Source organism: Grammomys surdaster, unplaced genomic scaffold (genome assembly GCF_004785775.1).
Source record: "Grammomys surdaster isolate TR1022 unplaced genomic scaffold, NIH_TR_1.0 126133, whole genome shotgun sequence".
NCBI classification, from domain to species: domain Eukaryota; kingdom Metazoa; phylum Chordata; class Mammalia; order Rodentia; family Muridae; genus Grammomys; species Grammomys surdaster.
Window position 1 is genome coordinate 7,055,300 of NW_021620941.1, and position 17,750 is coordinate 7,073,049.

General features: G+C 51.5%; 1 protein-coding gene across 2 annotated transcripts in view; it reads left to right on the forward strand.

The window, feature by feature from the left end:
* The window catches only part of Sardh (sarcosine dehydrogenase), a 59,595-nt gene that overhangs the window by 15,062 nt on the left and 26,783 nt on the right, over nucleotides 1-17,750 (forward strand). For both annotated transcript variants that reach the window (XM_028756923.1, XM_028756922.1), the window contains 8 exons: nucleotides 136-222; nucleotides 456-546; nucleotides 2,664-2,805; nucleotides 3,931-4,014; nucleotides 6,016-6,129; nucleotides 10,055-10,193; nucleotides 11,853-11,966; nucleotides 16,598-16,745. In XM_028756923.1, the coding sequence (XP_028612756.1) occupies nucleotides 136-222; nucleotides 456-546; nucleotides 2,664-2,805; nucleotides 3,931-4,014; nucleotides 6,016-6,129; nucleotides 10,055-10,193; nucleotides 11,853-11,966; nucleotides 16,598-16,745 (919 nt within the window). The remainder of the gene's footprint in view (nucleotides 1-135; nucleotides 223-455; nucleotides 547-2,663; nucleotides 2,806-3,930; nucleotides 4,015-6,015; nucleotides 6,130-10,054; nucleotides 10,194-11,852; nucleotides 11,967-16,597; nucleotides 16,746-17,750) is intronic.

Sequence of the window (17,750 nt, forward strand, 5' to 3'; positions counted from 1 at the left end):
TAAGTTGAGTTATGAGGATGGGAGAGTTCAACAAAGGAGATATCCAAGGGCAGCTTCCCAGTCTCTATTGTCCTAGGACAGACGACCCCACGTGTCTGACACCTGGAGGAGTCTGAGGCCTCCCCTCCTTTTCAGAATCCTTCACACCTGACCATAAGCCCCTGATGGGGGAGGCTCCTGAGCTCCGAGGCTTCTTCCTTGGTTGTGGCTTCAACAGTGCAGGTGAGGGGGCATATGAGGTGAGACTCCATATCCCTGAGCCCAGGAGGCACGCCCTGGAGGTATAGAGATAGAGGGGGCTGTGGTGCAGAGTGCAGCCCTGCTAGAAGGCATGTAGCCCCCTCAATGCAGGTATGAGAACAGGGTTTATGTAGGGCTGCCATGGAGACAGGTCTTAAAGTTGGATGTGGGGGGCACATGGAGCAGATTGTAGCCCTGTATTTCTGTGTCACCAGGCATGATGTTGGGAGGTGGCTGTGGACAGGAGCTGGCCCACTGGATTGTGCACGGGCGCCCAGAAAAGGACATGTACAGCTATGACATCAGGCAAGTTGTAGCCAGGAAGCAGGGCAGCTGGGTCAGTACAGCAGGACAAAGGGATGAGGGCTCTTTTAGGACAGATCCTTTCTTGAGATCCAGATGACCTCTTGGAAGTGGAGGCATCAACGGTGGAAGGGGAGAAGGCAGTGGTTGGTAGGTGTCATGGAGGGGCACCTGGGTTGGGCAGTCCACAGCCTCTGTGGTGTCCAGGATCTCCTGACCTAGGTCCTACCACTATCCACATCAAAAGGCTACGTCATAGACTGAGGCTTGGGAGAAGGGTCCAGCTGAGATCACTGTTAGTGTGTAGGACTAGTATCTGAGCTGAGTCTGGTGGTTCTTCCTTCAATCCAAGGCCTGACCTGAGTCAGGCTCAACACTGGGCAGGCTGTGCTCCATGGTGCAGGGCAGTTAGCATGAACAGGCTGGTGTGGGTACAGAGAGTGACTTGGGTCTGTGGGGAAGCTCTGGGCACTGAACCATGTAGCTTGAGCCAGTGCTGATGGGAGGAGCCTGAAGACATCCTAGGGCCCCATGGCCTGCTACAAGGGCTCCCAGGCAAGAAGCCTGCCTGTTCTGTCTGACCCAGGCTCCATGCCCCATTCTTAGAATAGTTACATTGACCTGTGCGTATGGTCCTTTGCTGGGGCCATACTAGGGACTGCAGGGCACCATAGGGACTGAGCCGCTAGGCAAGAGGATGTTTTTTGGTCTGTTGTGTCTGCAGTTAGTATGTGCTCCAGGGCAATAGTCCCCTGAAGGAACCCAGCTGCCTGTTGACCTGATACAGGGACAGAGTTGAGTGAAGGGACTGCTGGCTCAGCTCAGGATGTCCCATAGCCTCGCCAGCTTGTCTCTTCTTGGCTGTATGAGAACATTGCACTCATGAGGGAGGTGATGTCTGCCACCAGAAAGACAGATGGCCGGCTCTGAAAGCCCCAGAATGCCACCCCCTACACAGCTTCTGGTGCTGTGAGGTCTGCTCTATATCCCCTCAGAGACTGTGCAGCCACACATAAGTTTTCTTCCTGTAGATGAATGTTCTAGAAATGATACAGCTGCAAGGGGCTTTAGGGAAGGATCTGTTCACACTCTTCCCACTACAAAACAGAGTGGGATGACCTGACCTTCTCCAGGGGTATGGTCAGAGCCACAGGACTATTCTTCCAGCAGCAGAAACCAGATCAGCTGGGGTCACCTGTACCTGTGTAGTACACCTGGGGACCCACTGTAGACTACAAGCTTGTGTGTGTGTATAAAAGAGAGAGAGAGAGAGAGAGAGAGAGAGAGAGAGAGAGACAGAGAGAGAGACAGAGAGAGAGACAGAGACAGAGAGAGAGACAGAGAGACAGAGAGAGACAGACAGAGAGAGAGACAGAGAGAGAGACAGAGAGAGAGACAGAGAGAGAGAGACAGAGAGAGAGACAGAGAGAGAGATAAACACCAAGGGAGACAGATACACAGAGAGAGCCAGAGTGGAGCAGTGCAAACCAAAGCCTGTCTCTCTTTGGTACCCATTTTTTCCTTATTATAACTAGGTCAAGGGCATCATATGCTCCTCCAGCTTCATCTATGAGAGATCATCAGTAAGGGATGTGTTTGTATAGGGCAGCCGCATTGGGTCCTAGGTGTGCCTAGAGCCCAGCTGCAAGGGAAGGTCCCAGGGCATGCTCAGCACCAGGGGCCCCCAGACCACAGCAGATGCTTCTCTTACAGCAGAGCAGATGGGTCCCTTTGTGAGGGCACATCCCCAGCTGTGTGGCCCTGGGCTACTCCTTCTTCTCTCAGCTATAGTTTCTGCATTTGTAAGATGAGAAGATGGCCCACCCACCTCCCCTGCTGGTGTAGAAATATTTAATCTAAATCCAGGCCAGTATTTAGCATTACAATACATGGCAAAAGACCAAATCCCAACACCTGGACATCTTGAGCCCACACATATGGTTGCCTTACCCTACCTGGCAGAAATCAATTGTGGACTGGTCTCAATGTCCTTAGCTGGGTTACTTGTGAGAGGTGGTTTGTGACTGAGTGAAAAGGCTAGCCCCAGCCCAGATTTGCTGCAGGTTGGGTCCTTGACAGGTTGTCCACAAGTGGTGATCCATCCCCTTTATTGGTGGCAGGCGTTTCCATCACTCGCTCACGGACCACCCCCGCTGGATCCGAGAGCGCAGCCATGAGTCCTATGCCAAGAACTACTCGGTTGTCTTTCCACACGATGAGCCACTGGCAGGCCGCAACATGAGGAAAGACCCCCTGCATGAGGTATATCAGGCATGGAGAAGCTGAGGAGTCTGGAGGGCCTTGGGGTGTTGGGGTAACAGACACTTATGGGATACCCTACTGTAGGGCTGTGTTCCCTGAGTTCTGTGTGGGGTGCTGTGCCAGGGTTTGGGTGGAAGAGACTAGCTTCCAGAGGGGCTTTAGGCCAAGTGGAGAGGCAGATGTCCTGAAAGCAGATTCAGGGTAGGGGAGATAGCTCAGTTGGTACAGTGTTTGAATGTAAGCATGAAGAACCCACATATAAAAATGGGCCTTGTGCCTCAATGATCCCAGCACTGGGGAGGCAGAGACAGGAGGATCCTAGCCTAGTCAGTGAGCTTCAGGTTCAATGAGAAACCTTGTCTCATAAAACAAAGTAGATGGCACATGAGGACTTCCAAGGTTGTCCTCTGTCCTCCACACAGATGTGCACATGAAACACACACACACACACACACACACACACACACACACACACACACACACACACGGGGGTGTGGGGGGGGAATTGACATGGGTGTATGCCCCAGTGCTGCAGCAGTGCAGGAGACAGGGTCTGGGTGGTAGAGGGCAGGCTAAATAGTACAGGCATGTGTCAGAGAGTAGCCAGGCTGGGCATGTGGAGAGACAGACTTCTCATCACAGTCTTCTTGAGATACCATCTCTGTTTTCTGGAAGATTCAAGATCAAGGTGTTCCTGCCATGGTTCCTGACTAAGGCTCTATTGGCTGAGGACAACAACTGTCTTGCTATGTCCTCTTAGAGCAGAGCACATCCCAACAGGTCCCTGTCTTTTTTGAAGAGGACCAGCCCCCTGGGACTGGGACCCACTCTATAACTTTACTTAACCCTAATGCTCTTCCTGTAGGCTCAGTCTCTGAACTATGAAGCAGTGGTTTGGGTCTTAGCATATGTACTTCTGGGGCACAGCTCAGCTCATGGCAGGTTGTTCTCTAGATCGTGGGTTCTTGTGAGATGAGGGTGCAGTGGGAGCTCTGGGGAGGAGCAGTGACAAGCTGGGGACCTTGCTTCCCTGAGCACTCTTGGGTATGAGTGGTGGGTGCCCTGGCTCTACATCCCTTGTGGTGTCTGGCCTTGTGTGATGGGCCCTCTCTTGTCTCCATCCAGGAACTGCTTGAACAAGGCTGTGTGTTTCAAGAGCGACAGGGCTGGGAACGGCCAGGATGGTTCAACCCCCAAGAAACAGCTCAGGTGAGCAAAGAGCACCAGCTTATGTGTATACCCTCCTCATCTGAGCATCCTCCCAGTCCCCAAGTCAGGCTGATCCAGTGTGCCTCAGGCTGTGGCGACGGTCACTTGTCTGCACCCAGGAAGCTGACAGAGTCGTCTGCACCTCAGCGGTGAGGCTCCTTTAAAGATTTGCCTGTTTGCGTGCCCACGTGGGCAAGCACTGGATGCCAGCACAGACCCACAGTGTGGACAGACTGGAGGATCCCCCGGGTTCTAGAAGGAATGCAGGTCCTTTCCACACATCGTTCAAGAATGTATATTTGGCAACACCAACTGTTAGTTGCTGTTAGTGGGAGGAATTGTGCCTCAGTGTGTCAGTTTATTCACTGAACCATCCCACATCCTGGCCTCTGGGATGCTGTAGGGGCCTCCCCAGAGTTTCCTAGGAACAGCTCCTGGGAGCAGACCACAGAGGCTTTGAGGCACACATCTAGGTGTGTGCAAGTTAACCCCTGACTGCTGATGCAGTGTCCCATCGCATTCCAGTGTGACCTTCACCCATCTCCTCAGTTACCCAGGTCCATAACTCATTGCAGGGCACACTTAGCTGCCTTGATGACAGGGTTTTTTCTTTCATTGGTCCTGGAAGCAGAGTAGGCAGGACAATACATGACAGAGCCTCTGTCCTGGAGGTCTTAGGCAAGGAGAAGTACTCAGTGGGATGGGAAGCCCCTTGGTCCTCAGATGGGAAGACTTTATACCCTCTCTAGGAGCCAGTCTGGAAAACCAGTAGGGCTAAAAGGGATATTCCTTCTAGAGCCTCAGAGACCAGGGGAAGATGCCATGGCTGGCAGGGGCACTGGGCATAACAGATTGACTAAGGCAGATCCCCCCACTCCTGGAGCTCTGCTCTTATCCCCGAGAAGTGAGTGAAGCCTGTGGTTAGAGCTGCAGCTGTGGAAGATGAGGTCTTTAGCTCCTTTAATCACCTCTGCCATGGGGAGGAAGCCACTCAGAGCCTGAGGAGGAGAATGGGGACAGCATCTGACCAATGTGACAGAACTCTGGCAAGCGTGGGACAGTGGAGAGGAGCCAGACACTGGAGCCTTCCCAGAGTCTCCTAGGAACAGCCACAGACCCCAATCCTTCCTGCCTCGCTTCATGCCTTGGTTCCACAGCTTGGTCTGTACCTTGGGGAGAGCTTAACCATCTGGGATTCAGATTCTCCATCTGCAAAATGGGTGGCCCTCCTTGGGAGTTGAGGGCACTTTCAGTGGGGTTAGGGTGTCATGAATTTTCATGACACCATCTCTGTGGTGGTTCCTAGCCATAACTTTCACCCTCCACCTGATGTCCTGGCATCACATGGAAGCCCTCACAGTTGCTAAGTTCCTCTCCAGTTCACTTGGTATCTAGTCTTTTCTCCATTCTCCAGTTAGAACCAGCAAGGCAGGGATTAAGCTGTTATCTGAACAGGCATCCTTGTGTTATCTGAGCCATACAGATCCACTAACTTTCCCCCAGGGGAGCTTTATGAGGACAGAACCAGGCCTGTGTCATGTTCATCCTGGCATCTGCAGAGTCTAGTGAGCATCCACTGAGCAGTGGGCCCAAGCCTGCTTGTGGAGGGAGGAGAGAGAAGGGAGGGAGTGTGTGAGATACTGTCCTTACTGCTGTGCCCAAACGTCCATGAGAAACAGCTTGAAGGAGGGGGCCTCCATATCAGCAGAACAGAACGTCATAGTAGGGAAGGCATAGTGGTAGGAACTGGAGGCAGCTGGTCACATTGTGTCTTCAGACAGGAAATGGGGAGCATAAAGGAAGTGGGACTGGGCTATAAGGTCTCAACCTCCCATCCTCTACCTCTGAAACATTCCAGAAACCCCAAATAGCATCACCAGATGAGGATTGAGTGCTCAACTGTGAGTCTGTGGAGGAGGGGGGCATTTTTACCTTCAAGCTACAGCAGGGAGGGAAGAGAAAGGTAGAATAAAAGATGGCCTCATTTTCTGTATGTAACAGGTCCTTGACTATGACTACTATGGGGCCTACGGAAACCAGGCACACAAGGACTATGCCTACAGCAGGCTGCTAAGTGATGACTATACCTTCGACTTCCCACCCCACCACCACATGGTAAGCAGCCTGAGCTGGGCCGAGCCCACAGCTGCCTTCTGTCCCTCCTGTAGAGGCCTCTGCTGAGCTGCCTGCAGGGTCCTGGGCTTTCTGAGGGGCTTCTGCCTGCTGCAAGTTCACCCCCTTTCTGGCTAACACAGATGTGTGGGAGCCATGTAATGTTTTCCTTTCCCTCTCTACTCTGCACTGGAATTTTGCCAGCAGCCAGATCTGAGGGTCCTTCAATACTGCTGCTGGAGGGCAGCAGAAGGCCGGACTGAGGCCGCTGGTTTGGGTGGCATCTTAGTTAAAGTTTCTATTGCTGTGATAAAACACAATGACCCAAAGCAACCTAAGGGAAGGGGTTATTTCATTTTTCAGCTTGTAGTCCATCATGAAGGGCAGGAATTTAAGGCCGGAACCTGGGGGCAGGAACTGTAGCAGAGGCCATGGAGGGACAAACCTTACTGGTTCACTCCTCACGTCTTACTTAATCTGCTTTCTTATATGATTTAGGACCACTTTCCATGGGTGGGGCAGCCCTTTCTGAGCTAGGCTTTCCTACATACATCATTAATCAAGAAAATGTCCTACAAATTTGTTTATAGGCAGTCTGAATGGGGATATTTTATCAACCAAGGTTTCTCTTCCCAGATAACTCTGGAATAGTTCTAGAACAAGGTGGGCTTGCTGGCCTTACACCCAAGGCCACTGGAAAGATAAAGCAGAAGGGACCAGGGATGGGATGACTGCACCATTGGAATCTGTTCATTGACTCAAAAACTGGGCAAGTGAAGCTGTACAGGAAGTTTGTGGTCCTTCTCCAGTGTACTCGGTTTTCTGTATGAGTGGTGAGGTGCTGAGGCCTGGGGCTAGGCATTCCTGCAGCGCCAGCCTGTTTCTCACAGGCAGCTTACACAGTGAGCAATGGTGATGCCTGTGTCATGCCTCCCCCTCTGAGAACTACAGTTGTCTCTGGGCATGTCACTATGCCAGAGGCACCTGTGATTCCATGCATGTGACATCTCAGGATGCATCTTAAGTAGGTGCAGACCCAAGCCCTCAGCCTGGGCCCTAGACTTTGGGCAAAACATCAGGGTAGGGCTTCACATGCAGGGACTGCCATCAGTCAGGCCCCTCATGGTCATTGTCACTGGTATCTGTGTCTCTCCAGACTCACATGGCACGTTATGGCCAATGCTGAAGGCAAGGGCCCATCTGTCCCATCGCTTTCCCCTATGCTTGTGTGAGAAGCAAACAGGTTATTAAAGCAGGTCAGAGCTCTCTGAGGTGGTTGTAGAAGTCAGGAGCTCCATAAAGCAAAGCAGCTGCAGGGCCAGCTTGGTGCCCAGTCCCTACAACCCCCTCAGGGAGTGCATGGCTGCGTCTGGCACCTCGGCACCTGTAGCTTCTACAGCCCGTGGGACTCCTGGCCCTGGAGGGTGTGGAAGCTTGGGGAAGATGCCAATTTGGCTTAGCAGCTCCATCCAGCCTCCACAACTGCACCAGAGACAGTCCCTGCGCATGAAACACACACTTGTTCTCCACATTGGCAGCTTCCCCAGCCAGGCAGACAGCGGGTGTCAGCCTGGGGAGCTGTTTGGGTTTGGGTCAGCAGCTCTAACAGTGCCAGAAAAGGCACCTCAAAGCCTGGTGGACAGGGAGCGATCCTTAATGATGTCTGGAGAGAGGCAGAGGAGCTGAGGCCTCAGGAGGCAGCCTGCTGTGCCAAGGTCTGCTGTTTGCCCAGAAACCTACTGCAAGGTCTAAAAGGCTGGTTTCTCTGTCTGGCTCAGCCATGAGTGTGGCACTGGAGACTTCCACTGTCATCCTTATGATGGGGGGCTCTTTGTGGCCATGCTAGGAACATTTCTGAGGCTTTTCACTCCACTGCTGTGAACTCCAGAGCCCTGGGGATGCCAAGAGTTGGTAGCAATCATCTCACTGTTGATGAGTAGAGGAGGACAGATCCAGCTTCTGGACGCACACTGGCTGTCCAGCCCATGGCAGTGGCTCCCACCACCATCATCTGTAATGAGAGTGAGGTTGGCACAGCTGAGCAGTTGCTAGGAGTGGCTAGGAGAGGTGTGTACTCTTTTTCATTGTTAACAGCTTTATTGAGACATGGCACCCAGTTCATCGATTGAAAACTTTACATTCACTGTCCCCAGCAAGTTCTTGGGCAGCTTCATCTCTCCACAAGGAAGCCCCACAGTCACCAGGAGTCACCCCCATTTCCCACTCTATCCTGGACACAGGATCAGTGAGGGACCCTGTATCAAGAGAAAAAGATGGAAATCGATGGGTTAAGGCACCCAACATCCTCTAGCCCCTGCAACTGCATATTGGCATAGCCCATACATGTACATGCACCATGCACACAAAGCCTAAAATAAGTACATCTCCTGGATGTAAGTCTCTTGTTTGATTGATGCAGAGTCCATATGTTTCTCCCATTCCCTTTTTGCTGTCATTATGGAACTATTTGCAACACAAACTAATTATTTTGTATAAATGTATAAGGTTTTGATGATGTCCGATTCAGCTCTTAGCCTTGTGTTGCATATGCCTTCAGCATCATGTCTAAGGGGCCACACACACGTACTTCTGGGTTTTCTGTTAAGGGTTTGTCATTTTTGTCTGGAGTCTTATGTGTTACACAATTAAGTGTTCAAATGTCATTGTTTTGCTTGTGGGTATCCATTTGCTGAGACGACTCAGTATCCCCATGAATTCTCCAGGGGTTCTCGTTGAAAAACCAATCTCCGTCAACACCATCAGGATGATTTCTAGATGAGGCTCCACCTCATTAAGCCACACCTCCATTCCCAGCTCAGCCCAACACTATTTTGTCTACTGTAGTTTTTTCTTCCCCCAGCAAATGTCAGATATTTTGTCTACTGTAGTCCCTCCTCCTCCTGCCCCAGCAAGTGTTGGAGTCAGGGAGTGTGACCACATCAACTTGCTTCTTCTTTTTAAAGGTTGTTTAACATAGTCTGGCCCTTGGAATTCCATGTGAATTTTAGTGTGAGCTGTATAGGATTCAGCTGAGGCTGTGGTAGGGACTAAGTCAGATGTATTGATCAACCCAAGTGTGTGGTCACCTTGCCACACACTTATGGTGTCTTTCCATTGGTTTTGGTCAATATATATATATATATATATTTTTTTTTTTTTTTTCAAAAACATTCTTCCTAGGGCCCGAGGAGATGGCCAGTAACGGGCTTGATGAGTAAGCATGAGGAACTGAGTTCAGATCCCTAGATTGAACATAAAAAGTCAGGTACCGGAGAGCCAGAGACAGGAGGATACTGACCAAACCAGTCTAGCCAATTAACAAGCTTCAGGGTTAGTGAGAGACCCTGTCTCAAAAAGTAACACAGAGAGCAATTGAGGAAAACACCAGATATCAACCCATAGTCTACACACACACACACACACACACACACACACACATTTTTAACTCTTTATAATAAGAACTTTGCATTTCTGTTGTCAAGCTTACTTTAGTTATTTTTATTGTTTTGGGGGCTATGAAGAAAGAATCATTTTCTTGGTTTCTCTTTAGATTGCCCTATGTTAACGGGCAGACCCACAGCAGGTTTTGTATGTTGGCCGTCTTTCCTTTTGCTGTGTACTTAGCTTACTCTCTATGGTTTCTTGAAGAGAAAGGCTGTGTGCCTAGCTTGGACTTCCAGCCTCTGCCTCCCCAGTTATGTGCCACCGTACCTAGTTTTTAGGGCAGTTCTTTTGAACAACAGATCCTACTTATGATTTGGTGCCCGACATCCTCTGTGTGCTTTCTGTTCTGTGGTAGCTCCTGAGCTGGGGTGACTGAGGGGCTGGGAGAGCCGTGGTGGTGGGGAGGCTCCAGACAGGTGTGTCAGGAAAGGCCCAGCCCATGTTCCAGGGGCAGACAAAGCCTCTCCTCCACTGGGCCTTTCAGATCCAGAAGGAGTGTCTGGCGTGCAGAGGGGCTGCTGCTGTGTTCAACATGTCTTACTTTGGGAAGTTCTACCTGCTGGGGGTGGACGCCAGGAAGGCTGCAGACTGGCTCTTCTCAGCAGATGTCAACCGACCCCCAGGTACTGGGCCCAGGGTGGGATGGATCCATTACTCTCCTGCTTCAGTGTCAGATGGAACTCCATGGGATGAGAGAGCAGGCAGGTGGCCTGCTGTTCCTCCCCTGGGTCTAACCAGTCTGCTGTCTGGCCCACTATTTACTGTCCCCAACCCCAGGGTCTTCCCCCTCTTCCATTCTTTCTTCTTTTCCCTCCCTAGACCCCTTCCTTTTTTGCTCACAGAAGGGATACAGGGCCACAAGTACTCGGTGCTATCTCCTGGCACTTGAGCCCAGTCACTTCCCCCCATTATCGTGGTGCTTTCCCTGTGTGGTTGCAAGAATTATAAATCCATAAAGCTTAGTTAAAATGTAATCTTGCATAAATAATAAATTTTTTTTTGTTGTGGTGTATCCTATGAAACATTTGGGATAATCTACGTTTTTGTCACCGGCCCACCCCGCTGTCTTACTCATCCACCCACCCGCCCTCATCTTTATCCCTTGTTCATAGCTCTTGTCACAAGTCCCACAAGCTGAGTATTTTCAAATAAGAGATGGATTACCTCCTGATCCTGTGAGCCAGAGGTCAGAATCAGGGTGCTGGCTGAGTGTCCTTTATGAGTGGGATCCTGCCTGTCTTCTCCAGCTTGATGGAGGCTGGGAGCAATGGCTTTGCTTGGGTTGTAGCTATTTCATCCAACCTTGTCTCTGATGCCATGGGCTGCACCCTCTGTCCGTGTGAGTGTGTGTGTGTGTACACACACGCATGTGGAGGTCAGAGGGCAGTTTTGGGTGTCACTACTCAGGAACCATCCATCTTAGTTTTATTGAGGTAAAGGTTCTCACTGACTGGAACTCATCAAGTAGGCGGGGCTGGCCGTCAGTGAGCTCCAGGGATCCTCCTCTCTCTGCCTCCCCAGCACTGGAATTCCAAGAGTGTGTCACCATGCTTGGCTTTTCACGTGGCTCCTGTGGACTGAATGTACAGCACCCCCTCCCCAGGCCTTAACTTTCCTCTTTCTGTAAGCAGCCCTACTAGATGGCGCTCATCTGAATAACCTTGCCTCACACAGGGTTATAAAGACCCTACCTCCAAATCAGGTCTCACCCACAAGTCTTTGGGGTCAAACCTGTAATGTGTCTGTATGTGGGTTATGATTCAGCCTATGACACCCTGTGTGCAGCCAGTCAGCAGCCCAGCAGCCCCATGTGCAGCCAGGTTTTGTTCTTGTGAATCTTCCATCAGCTTTACCCACCTGCTCACCCCCTCGACCACCAGCAGTCTTCCATCCCTCTCTACCAGACTTTTCTCTACCTATCTGCTAACCCCAGGTGCCCACCCGCCTACCCACCCCACTCACCTCATCCATTCCTCTCCCTGACCATGGTTCATCCACATGGCCCCTTATCCCACAGATATTGATTCTGCCATATCAGGCACATTGCTGTGGGCGATGACGATGGGGATGAGGGAGGAGTCATACATTTTCAAAGAAATCCTCCCCAGATGACAACCATGGATGACCTCATCAGTAATCTGGTTGGCTGTAATAGAGTCATAGGGTAGGAGGCCTTATGAGGGTAGGAGGCCTTATGAGGGTAGGAGGCCTTATGTGGGGTCCTCCAGGCTTTGAGGAGGAATGAGCTTCAGTGGAGATCACATCTGGGTCCTTGTTGCCAGGCTCAACAGTGTACACATGCATGCTGAACCGACAGGGAGGCACGGAGAGTGACTTGACCGTTAGCTGCTTGGCTCCCGGCGCCCAGGCCAGTCCCCTGGCCCCTGCATTTGAAGGTAAGGTTGTCATGAGAAGCAGCACTGGCACAGATGTAACCTGCTCAGAGGACTGGCAAGTCACTGGTGTCCAGAAGGTCAGGGAGGGTTATCCAGGATGACTATGTAATTATCTGTCATGTCCACTTGTGGTCAGGACCTGGAGACTGGCGTTCTCATTTCAGGCTAAATGCAGGTTATGTTCGGGTGGCTGTGCTGTCGCTCCGAGTACTCTTTAATTATACCTGTTGGTGTAGTGGCACGTTGAAGCAGCCTCGGTGTGGGTTCACTCAGTCCAGCTGCCCAGGCTAGCATAAGCCCAGGCTAGCATAAGCCCAGGGCAGGCTACATCTCCCCCTCAGAGCTCAGTCTCTTTCCATCTGGGCTGTCTCAGTCTGTGAGCCACTGCCTGTCTCAGGCCTGGCAGGTTCCCTGATGTTTGGTTCAATGCCCACTCTGTGTCCTTCCACTCCTCCTTGCACACCCATAATGACAGGCAGCTCAGCATTTAGTCCTGCTTACATACCTTTAGCTGTGACCTCTACACAAGACCGCCTCCCGTCACCCCAACCTTGGATCCTTCCTGTTAGTTCCCACAGGGGCAGCTCTGCCTCCTGTCCTGTGGCCTATGTTCACCAGGAGAAGAGAAGGAACAGAGTGGGCCTGTCTTTGTCTAAGAAAGGCATTGGTACTTCTAAAAGGATGGTTTACAGGGAGGAGGTATCAACTGTGTGGCTCTCTGAGCTGCCATCCAAGAAGCTGACAGTGGACAGTGTTGACCCATATGGAGATCTAGCTACCTCCTAGCTCTCCCCCCGTTTGTGTCTTAGTGAAACCCCCCTATGGGGAGGGGCAGGGGGAGAGGAGGATGCAGGAGGAGAGTAAGAACCCTTATCCCTGTATGTGATGTGGTCGGAGGTCTGATATAACTGGGGTTACACCTAGGACCAAGCATATCTCAGCAAGTGCTTTATCCCAGAGCTACATCCTCACCACCTTTTCTTGTAATTTTTAAATTTTGAGACCTTAGCTGTCTGAGCCTCAGTTTCCCTATTTGTGAGATGGGGACTGGCGAACCTACCTACCTCAGCTGCTACAGGAATGAGTAAGACCTAAGAGGAGCCAGGAGATTATATACAGGCCTCTAAGGCTGTTTCCTTATATTGGCAATAGGGACCTTGCTGGAATCTGTCAAGAAAATGCTTTGTGATCTATTACCTTGTGCCTCCCACCTGGTGCACAGTTCCTGGGGCTGAGTGCTTGGGGGAGGCTTACACCCAAGGGGCGTGACCAGATGATCCAGTGAGCCCCATGCCCTGGAGGCTGTGGATCACAGGGACAGCCCCCAAAGCAGAGAAAGCAGCTCCTGCGCTGACACAGGTCCTGTGATGAATATGTATCGCATTAAGTATGTGTATATTTAATATGCATGTTAATTATCCATGTGACTCAGAGCTCCAGCAAGGCGAGAGAATGTGACAATTTACATGTGATCAAGGCTGTGTACCAAGCAGCTGTCAATCTTGGAAGCAATTTTAAATTATCTTTATTCATCTTTCTTAATATTATAAAAGGTGCACTTGCTTGTCAGAAACACACCGACATAATGAAAATGGCATCTAAGATCTGCCACCCACAAAGCTCACCCCACACCTGGAGATGGTAGAGAGGAGCCTGGGGTGGGACTCTGCCCCTTGGCTCATGTGGATCTGCCTTTTGCCATGTCCAGGGCCCTGCACTGTCTCTGTAGAGCAGCTGAGTGGAGATGGTTGCCCAGGGAGAGCAGGCCTAGCACTGCCAAGCCAACTGGTAGGGAACTCAGGCTGGTAGCAGAATGTGGACTGAAGTATACATGAGCAAGTGAGAGAGAGAGAGAGAGAGAGAGAGAGAGAGAGAGAGAGAGAGAGAGAGACAGAGAGACAGAGAGACAGAGAGACAGAGATAGATAGATAGGTATAGAGAGAGTTGGTCATGGCGAATATCCTTTGGCCTGGGGTTGAGGACACTGTCCAGAATTCAAGCATCCTCTGGTGGGAACACCACAAGGAAGGAGCCTTCTGCTTGTGATCTCTCTCTCTCTCTCTCTCTCTCTCTCTCTCTCTCTCTCTCTCTCTCTCTCCTTCCCTTTCACCCTCATCTCTCTCTTCCTCTGTACCTATCGCTCCTCTTCTCCTTCCATTCTCCCTTTCTCCTCTCTCTTTCTTTCTCTCTCCCCCTTTCTCCCTCACTGTCTCCTTCCTCCCTTTCCTCTCATCTCCCTCCCTTTCTCCTATCCCCCACAATGTCTCTGGTATTTTGCCCTGAAGGCTCCCTGTTCTGTGGCCAGGCCCACTGTACAAGGGAGAAAGGAGAAACTTAGAAAGATGAGCAGATATTGCAGTGGGACAGGCTGGCCAGAGCCTGTGTGCCTTCCAAGACTGCATCTTTCCATGGATGTGTGTGCCTGTGAGGTATCTCCAAACTAAAGGTGTCAGACTTGAGGAAGCAGGCCTCTGCCCACCCATGGCTCAGAGGATACTCTTCAGAGTGCATCACTGGTGAGAAGAGACTGGTTGAGGGACAGGCACAGTGGTTGGGTTTGGTTATCATGGACTCAGACTACTTCTGAGCTCTGCAGGATGGGGTGTGGGAGGGGGTCCAGGAGGAGAAGACACTTCCTGGCCATGGAGCTCAAGGATCAGCAAGTAAGGGAAAGGACTGGGCAGGATTGAAGCACGGCTCACTAGAGCCTTGTCCCACAGGGTGGATCTGCAAACGCTGATGACGAGGAATCCAAGGGCTCTCTCTGGGAGAGCTTGAGTGGTTCTAAGGGCCATGAGGTGTGAGTGTGGGCTGACTAGACCAGTGATAACGTGCCAGGGGCTGGGGCCACTTGGGGTGCACATGGGATGTGAGGGTGAAGGAGGCACCAGTGATGCCAAGGGGTTCTTCTGTGAAAGAGGCTTCCCAGAGGCTGAGGCCTTTGGCATGGATCTGGAATAACAGGCAAGGTGTCATAGCACTCAATGACAGGGTCAGGGGGAGTTAAGGCCGGTCTACAGGAAGGAAGAGGGTGCTAGACTCATAGCTCCCTGGATACATTTTTTTGCTCCCTTTCTAGACTAAACCCTGAGGGAAGGAAGGAAAAATCTCACTAGCTTGAAGCTTTGAGGCAGGGTGGCTAGGTCATCCTGGCCTCAGAATCTCAATCAGGACCTCCTGGGTAGAGACCAAGACTCTTGGCTTCTTCTGTCAGCCATCCCTTCCCTAGACAGGAAAGCAGCTCAGGTGCCAGAACTCACAGGGAGTGGACAAAGCCAGACTAGGGACGTTCTCAGGATTCTGCATCTTCTAGGATTCTGCATCTACTTCTGTTATGTGTGTGACTGGGGCAGGGGCTGAGTCTACCAAGTGTGAGTCCCAGCCTCCTCTTTTCCTCCATGGAAATTAGCACCCAAGCTGGGAGAACAAGCAGGAAGGGGCTCTGAAAGGGGTGTGGCGCAGAGTGGGTAAGACGTTGCCACTCTGCCTCCCAGACACTGTTTTCTGTGCCTGCTGTGGCTTTGCCCTCTCCCAGCAGCTCCATAAGGGGATTCCAGTTACATCCTGACTGCCTAAGCAAGTGACCAGGGCCAGAGGCTCAGGGACTTCCAGGACCTGCACTGTGACACAGAGGAACTTGTAGGAGTCAGTGAAGAAGGAAGGCAGAAAAATGGGGGCCACATAGAAGCTTCCCACCCTGCCTCCCCTGTGCCAGGCTCCATCCACCCAGGTTCAGGGTGTGGTAAACACAATGAAAAGTTCAAGGATACCTGGTTGCCGCAGGTACTGGCACCCTTGCCAATGACAGACAATTTTGTGAACCCTGAATCCCAGATGTGACCAGGAGGTTGGTGAGCTTGTTTACTGGATCTAAGGCCACAGATTGTCCAAGATCATTAAACTCTGAAGCAGTGGTTTCCCAGAATGCCTGGTGGAAGCCAGCTGCTGTCCAAGGGCAGAGTCGAGGGGCCCATGTGGCTCTGTAGATGCCCCGTGGCCATAGGGACACTGGGTCCCATGTATTCCCAGCACGTGTCTCCTCTCTGAACTTTTGTCTCCTTTCCTGAAGCCTGGGGAAGTTGCTCTGTGAACACCCTGGGTGATGGAGGTTGTATTAGCCATTTTTCTCATTGCTGTGACTAAAGCATCTACAAGAAGAATGAGTTCATCAACTCACAGTCCGAGGGCACAGCAGGGAAAATGTGGTGGCAGGACTTTGAGAAGACTGGCTAGGTGATTTTAGGCCTTCTCAAATTGACCGTCAAGATTAGCCATCCCTCGGGGAGTGTTGCTTTTAACTCTCCCATCCCTAAGCCCAGTGGGCTTCAGAATGGCAGACGCAGGGAGCACAAGGGTATGGGGTGTGTTATGATGGGGACGTATGATATGAGAGTCAGGAAGGAAAATATTTGTCTGAGTCTACTGTGCCCTAGTAGTTGAGGCAGGATAGGTGGCCCCTCCCAGGCATGGAGGCACCAGAGTTTTAACCCTTTTTCTAAGAAGCAGGTAGATGCCCTTGATATTGCTCATTGCCAGAAGCAAGCTATACACTTTCCTCAGTAAGAATCTAGGGTCCCTCACTGTGTTCCCTGTCCCAAGGTCCTGTTCTAAACCTGTTGCTTCTCCTCCAGGGGAAGCCTACTACCTTGCCGTGGGTGGGGCTGTGGCCCAACACAACTGGTCCCACATCAACACCGTGCTGCAGGACCAGGAGTTCCGGTGCCAGCTTATGGATAGTTCTGAAGATCTGGGCATGCTCAGTATCCAGGGCCCAGCCAGGTGAGAGAGGATAGGGACCTGATACCTGGGTTATCTGTGTCCACCTAGGCCCCAGGCCCTCCAGCCCAGCTCACGGGCATAACCTGAACACTGGGTGCTCTGACAACTTGGGACTGAGCAATTTTCAAAGTATCAGGTTTAGGCTAGCGTTCAGGGTAAGTATCAGGGTCAGCTTGCATTCTGTGAGGACTCCTTGGAGTCTCTGTCTGCTATGAATCTTCATCCCCACAAGTAGGCAGAGCCAGGCCAGGGGTGGACCCCCTCCCATTTGTAAATAGAGAGCTGAGGAGAAGCTGTCTGGTCCTCTCTGTATGCCAGACAAGGCTATCCACCATTCAAGTACCCTATAATTCTTAGCCGAGCCTTGCTCCGGATGCAGGAGGAATCCCATAAGGACCCCTGGGTGCTACTGAGGGTCTTAGGCAGAAGGATGTATGGCAGGCATACACCTTGGAAAGACTACTCTGGTAGAACCCGAGAAGGGGCAGTGTAGGGAAACAGGAAGGAAAAAGGGATGCGTTGTGAACAGCCACCAACTAAGTTCAGCTGGCCTGGCCTCCATTGCTGATGCTGCTGGGGGACATGTGGGAAGAGGGGTGGGGATGGGGGAGGTGCTCCGTGGCTGTGATGGGAGATCTGTAAAACAGTAGCCTAAGGGATAAAGGGCTTGTTTTTTAGTCATAAAATCAAGGAAGTGGTGGTGGGGGGACAGAGAGAGAGAGAGAGAGAGAGAGAGAGAGAGAGAGAGAGAGAGAGAGACAGAGAGAGACAGAGAGAGAGAGACAGAGGAGAGAGAGACAGAGAGACAGAGAGAGACAGAGAGAGAGAGACAGAGACAGACAGATTCAAAGGGAGAGAGAGGAGGATGGGTGAGAGAGGAGAGAAAAAAGAGTGGGAAGGGGAAAGAGGAGAGAGAAGAGAAGAAAAGAGAAGAGAGGGAGGGAGGGAGGGAGGGAAGGAGAGAGAGAGAGAGAGAGAGAGAGAGAGAGAGAGAGAGAGAGAGAG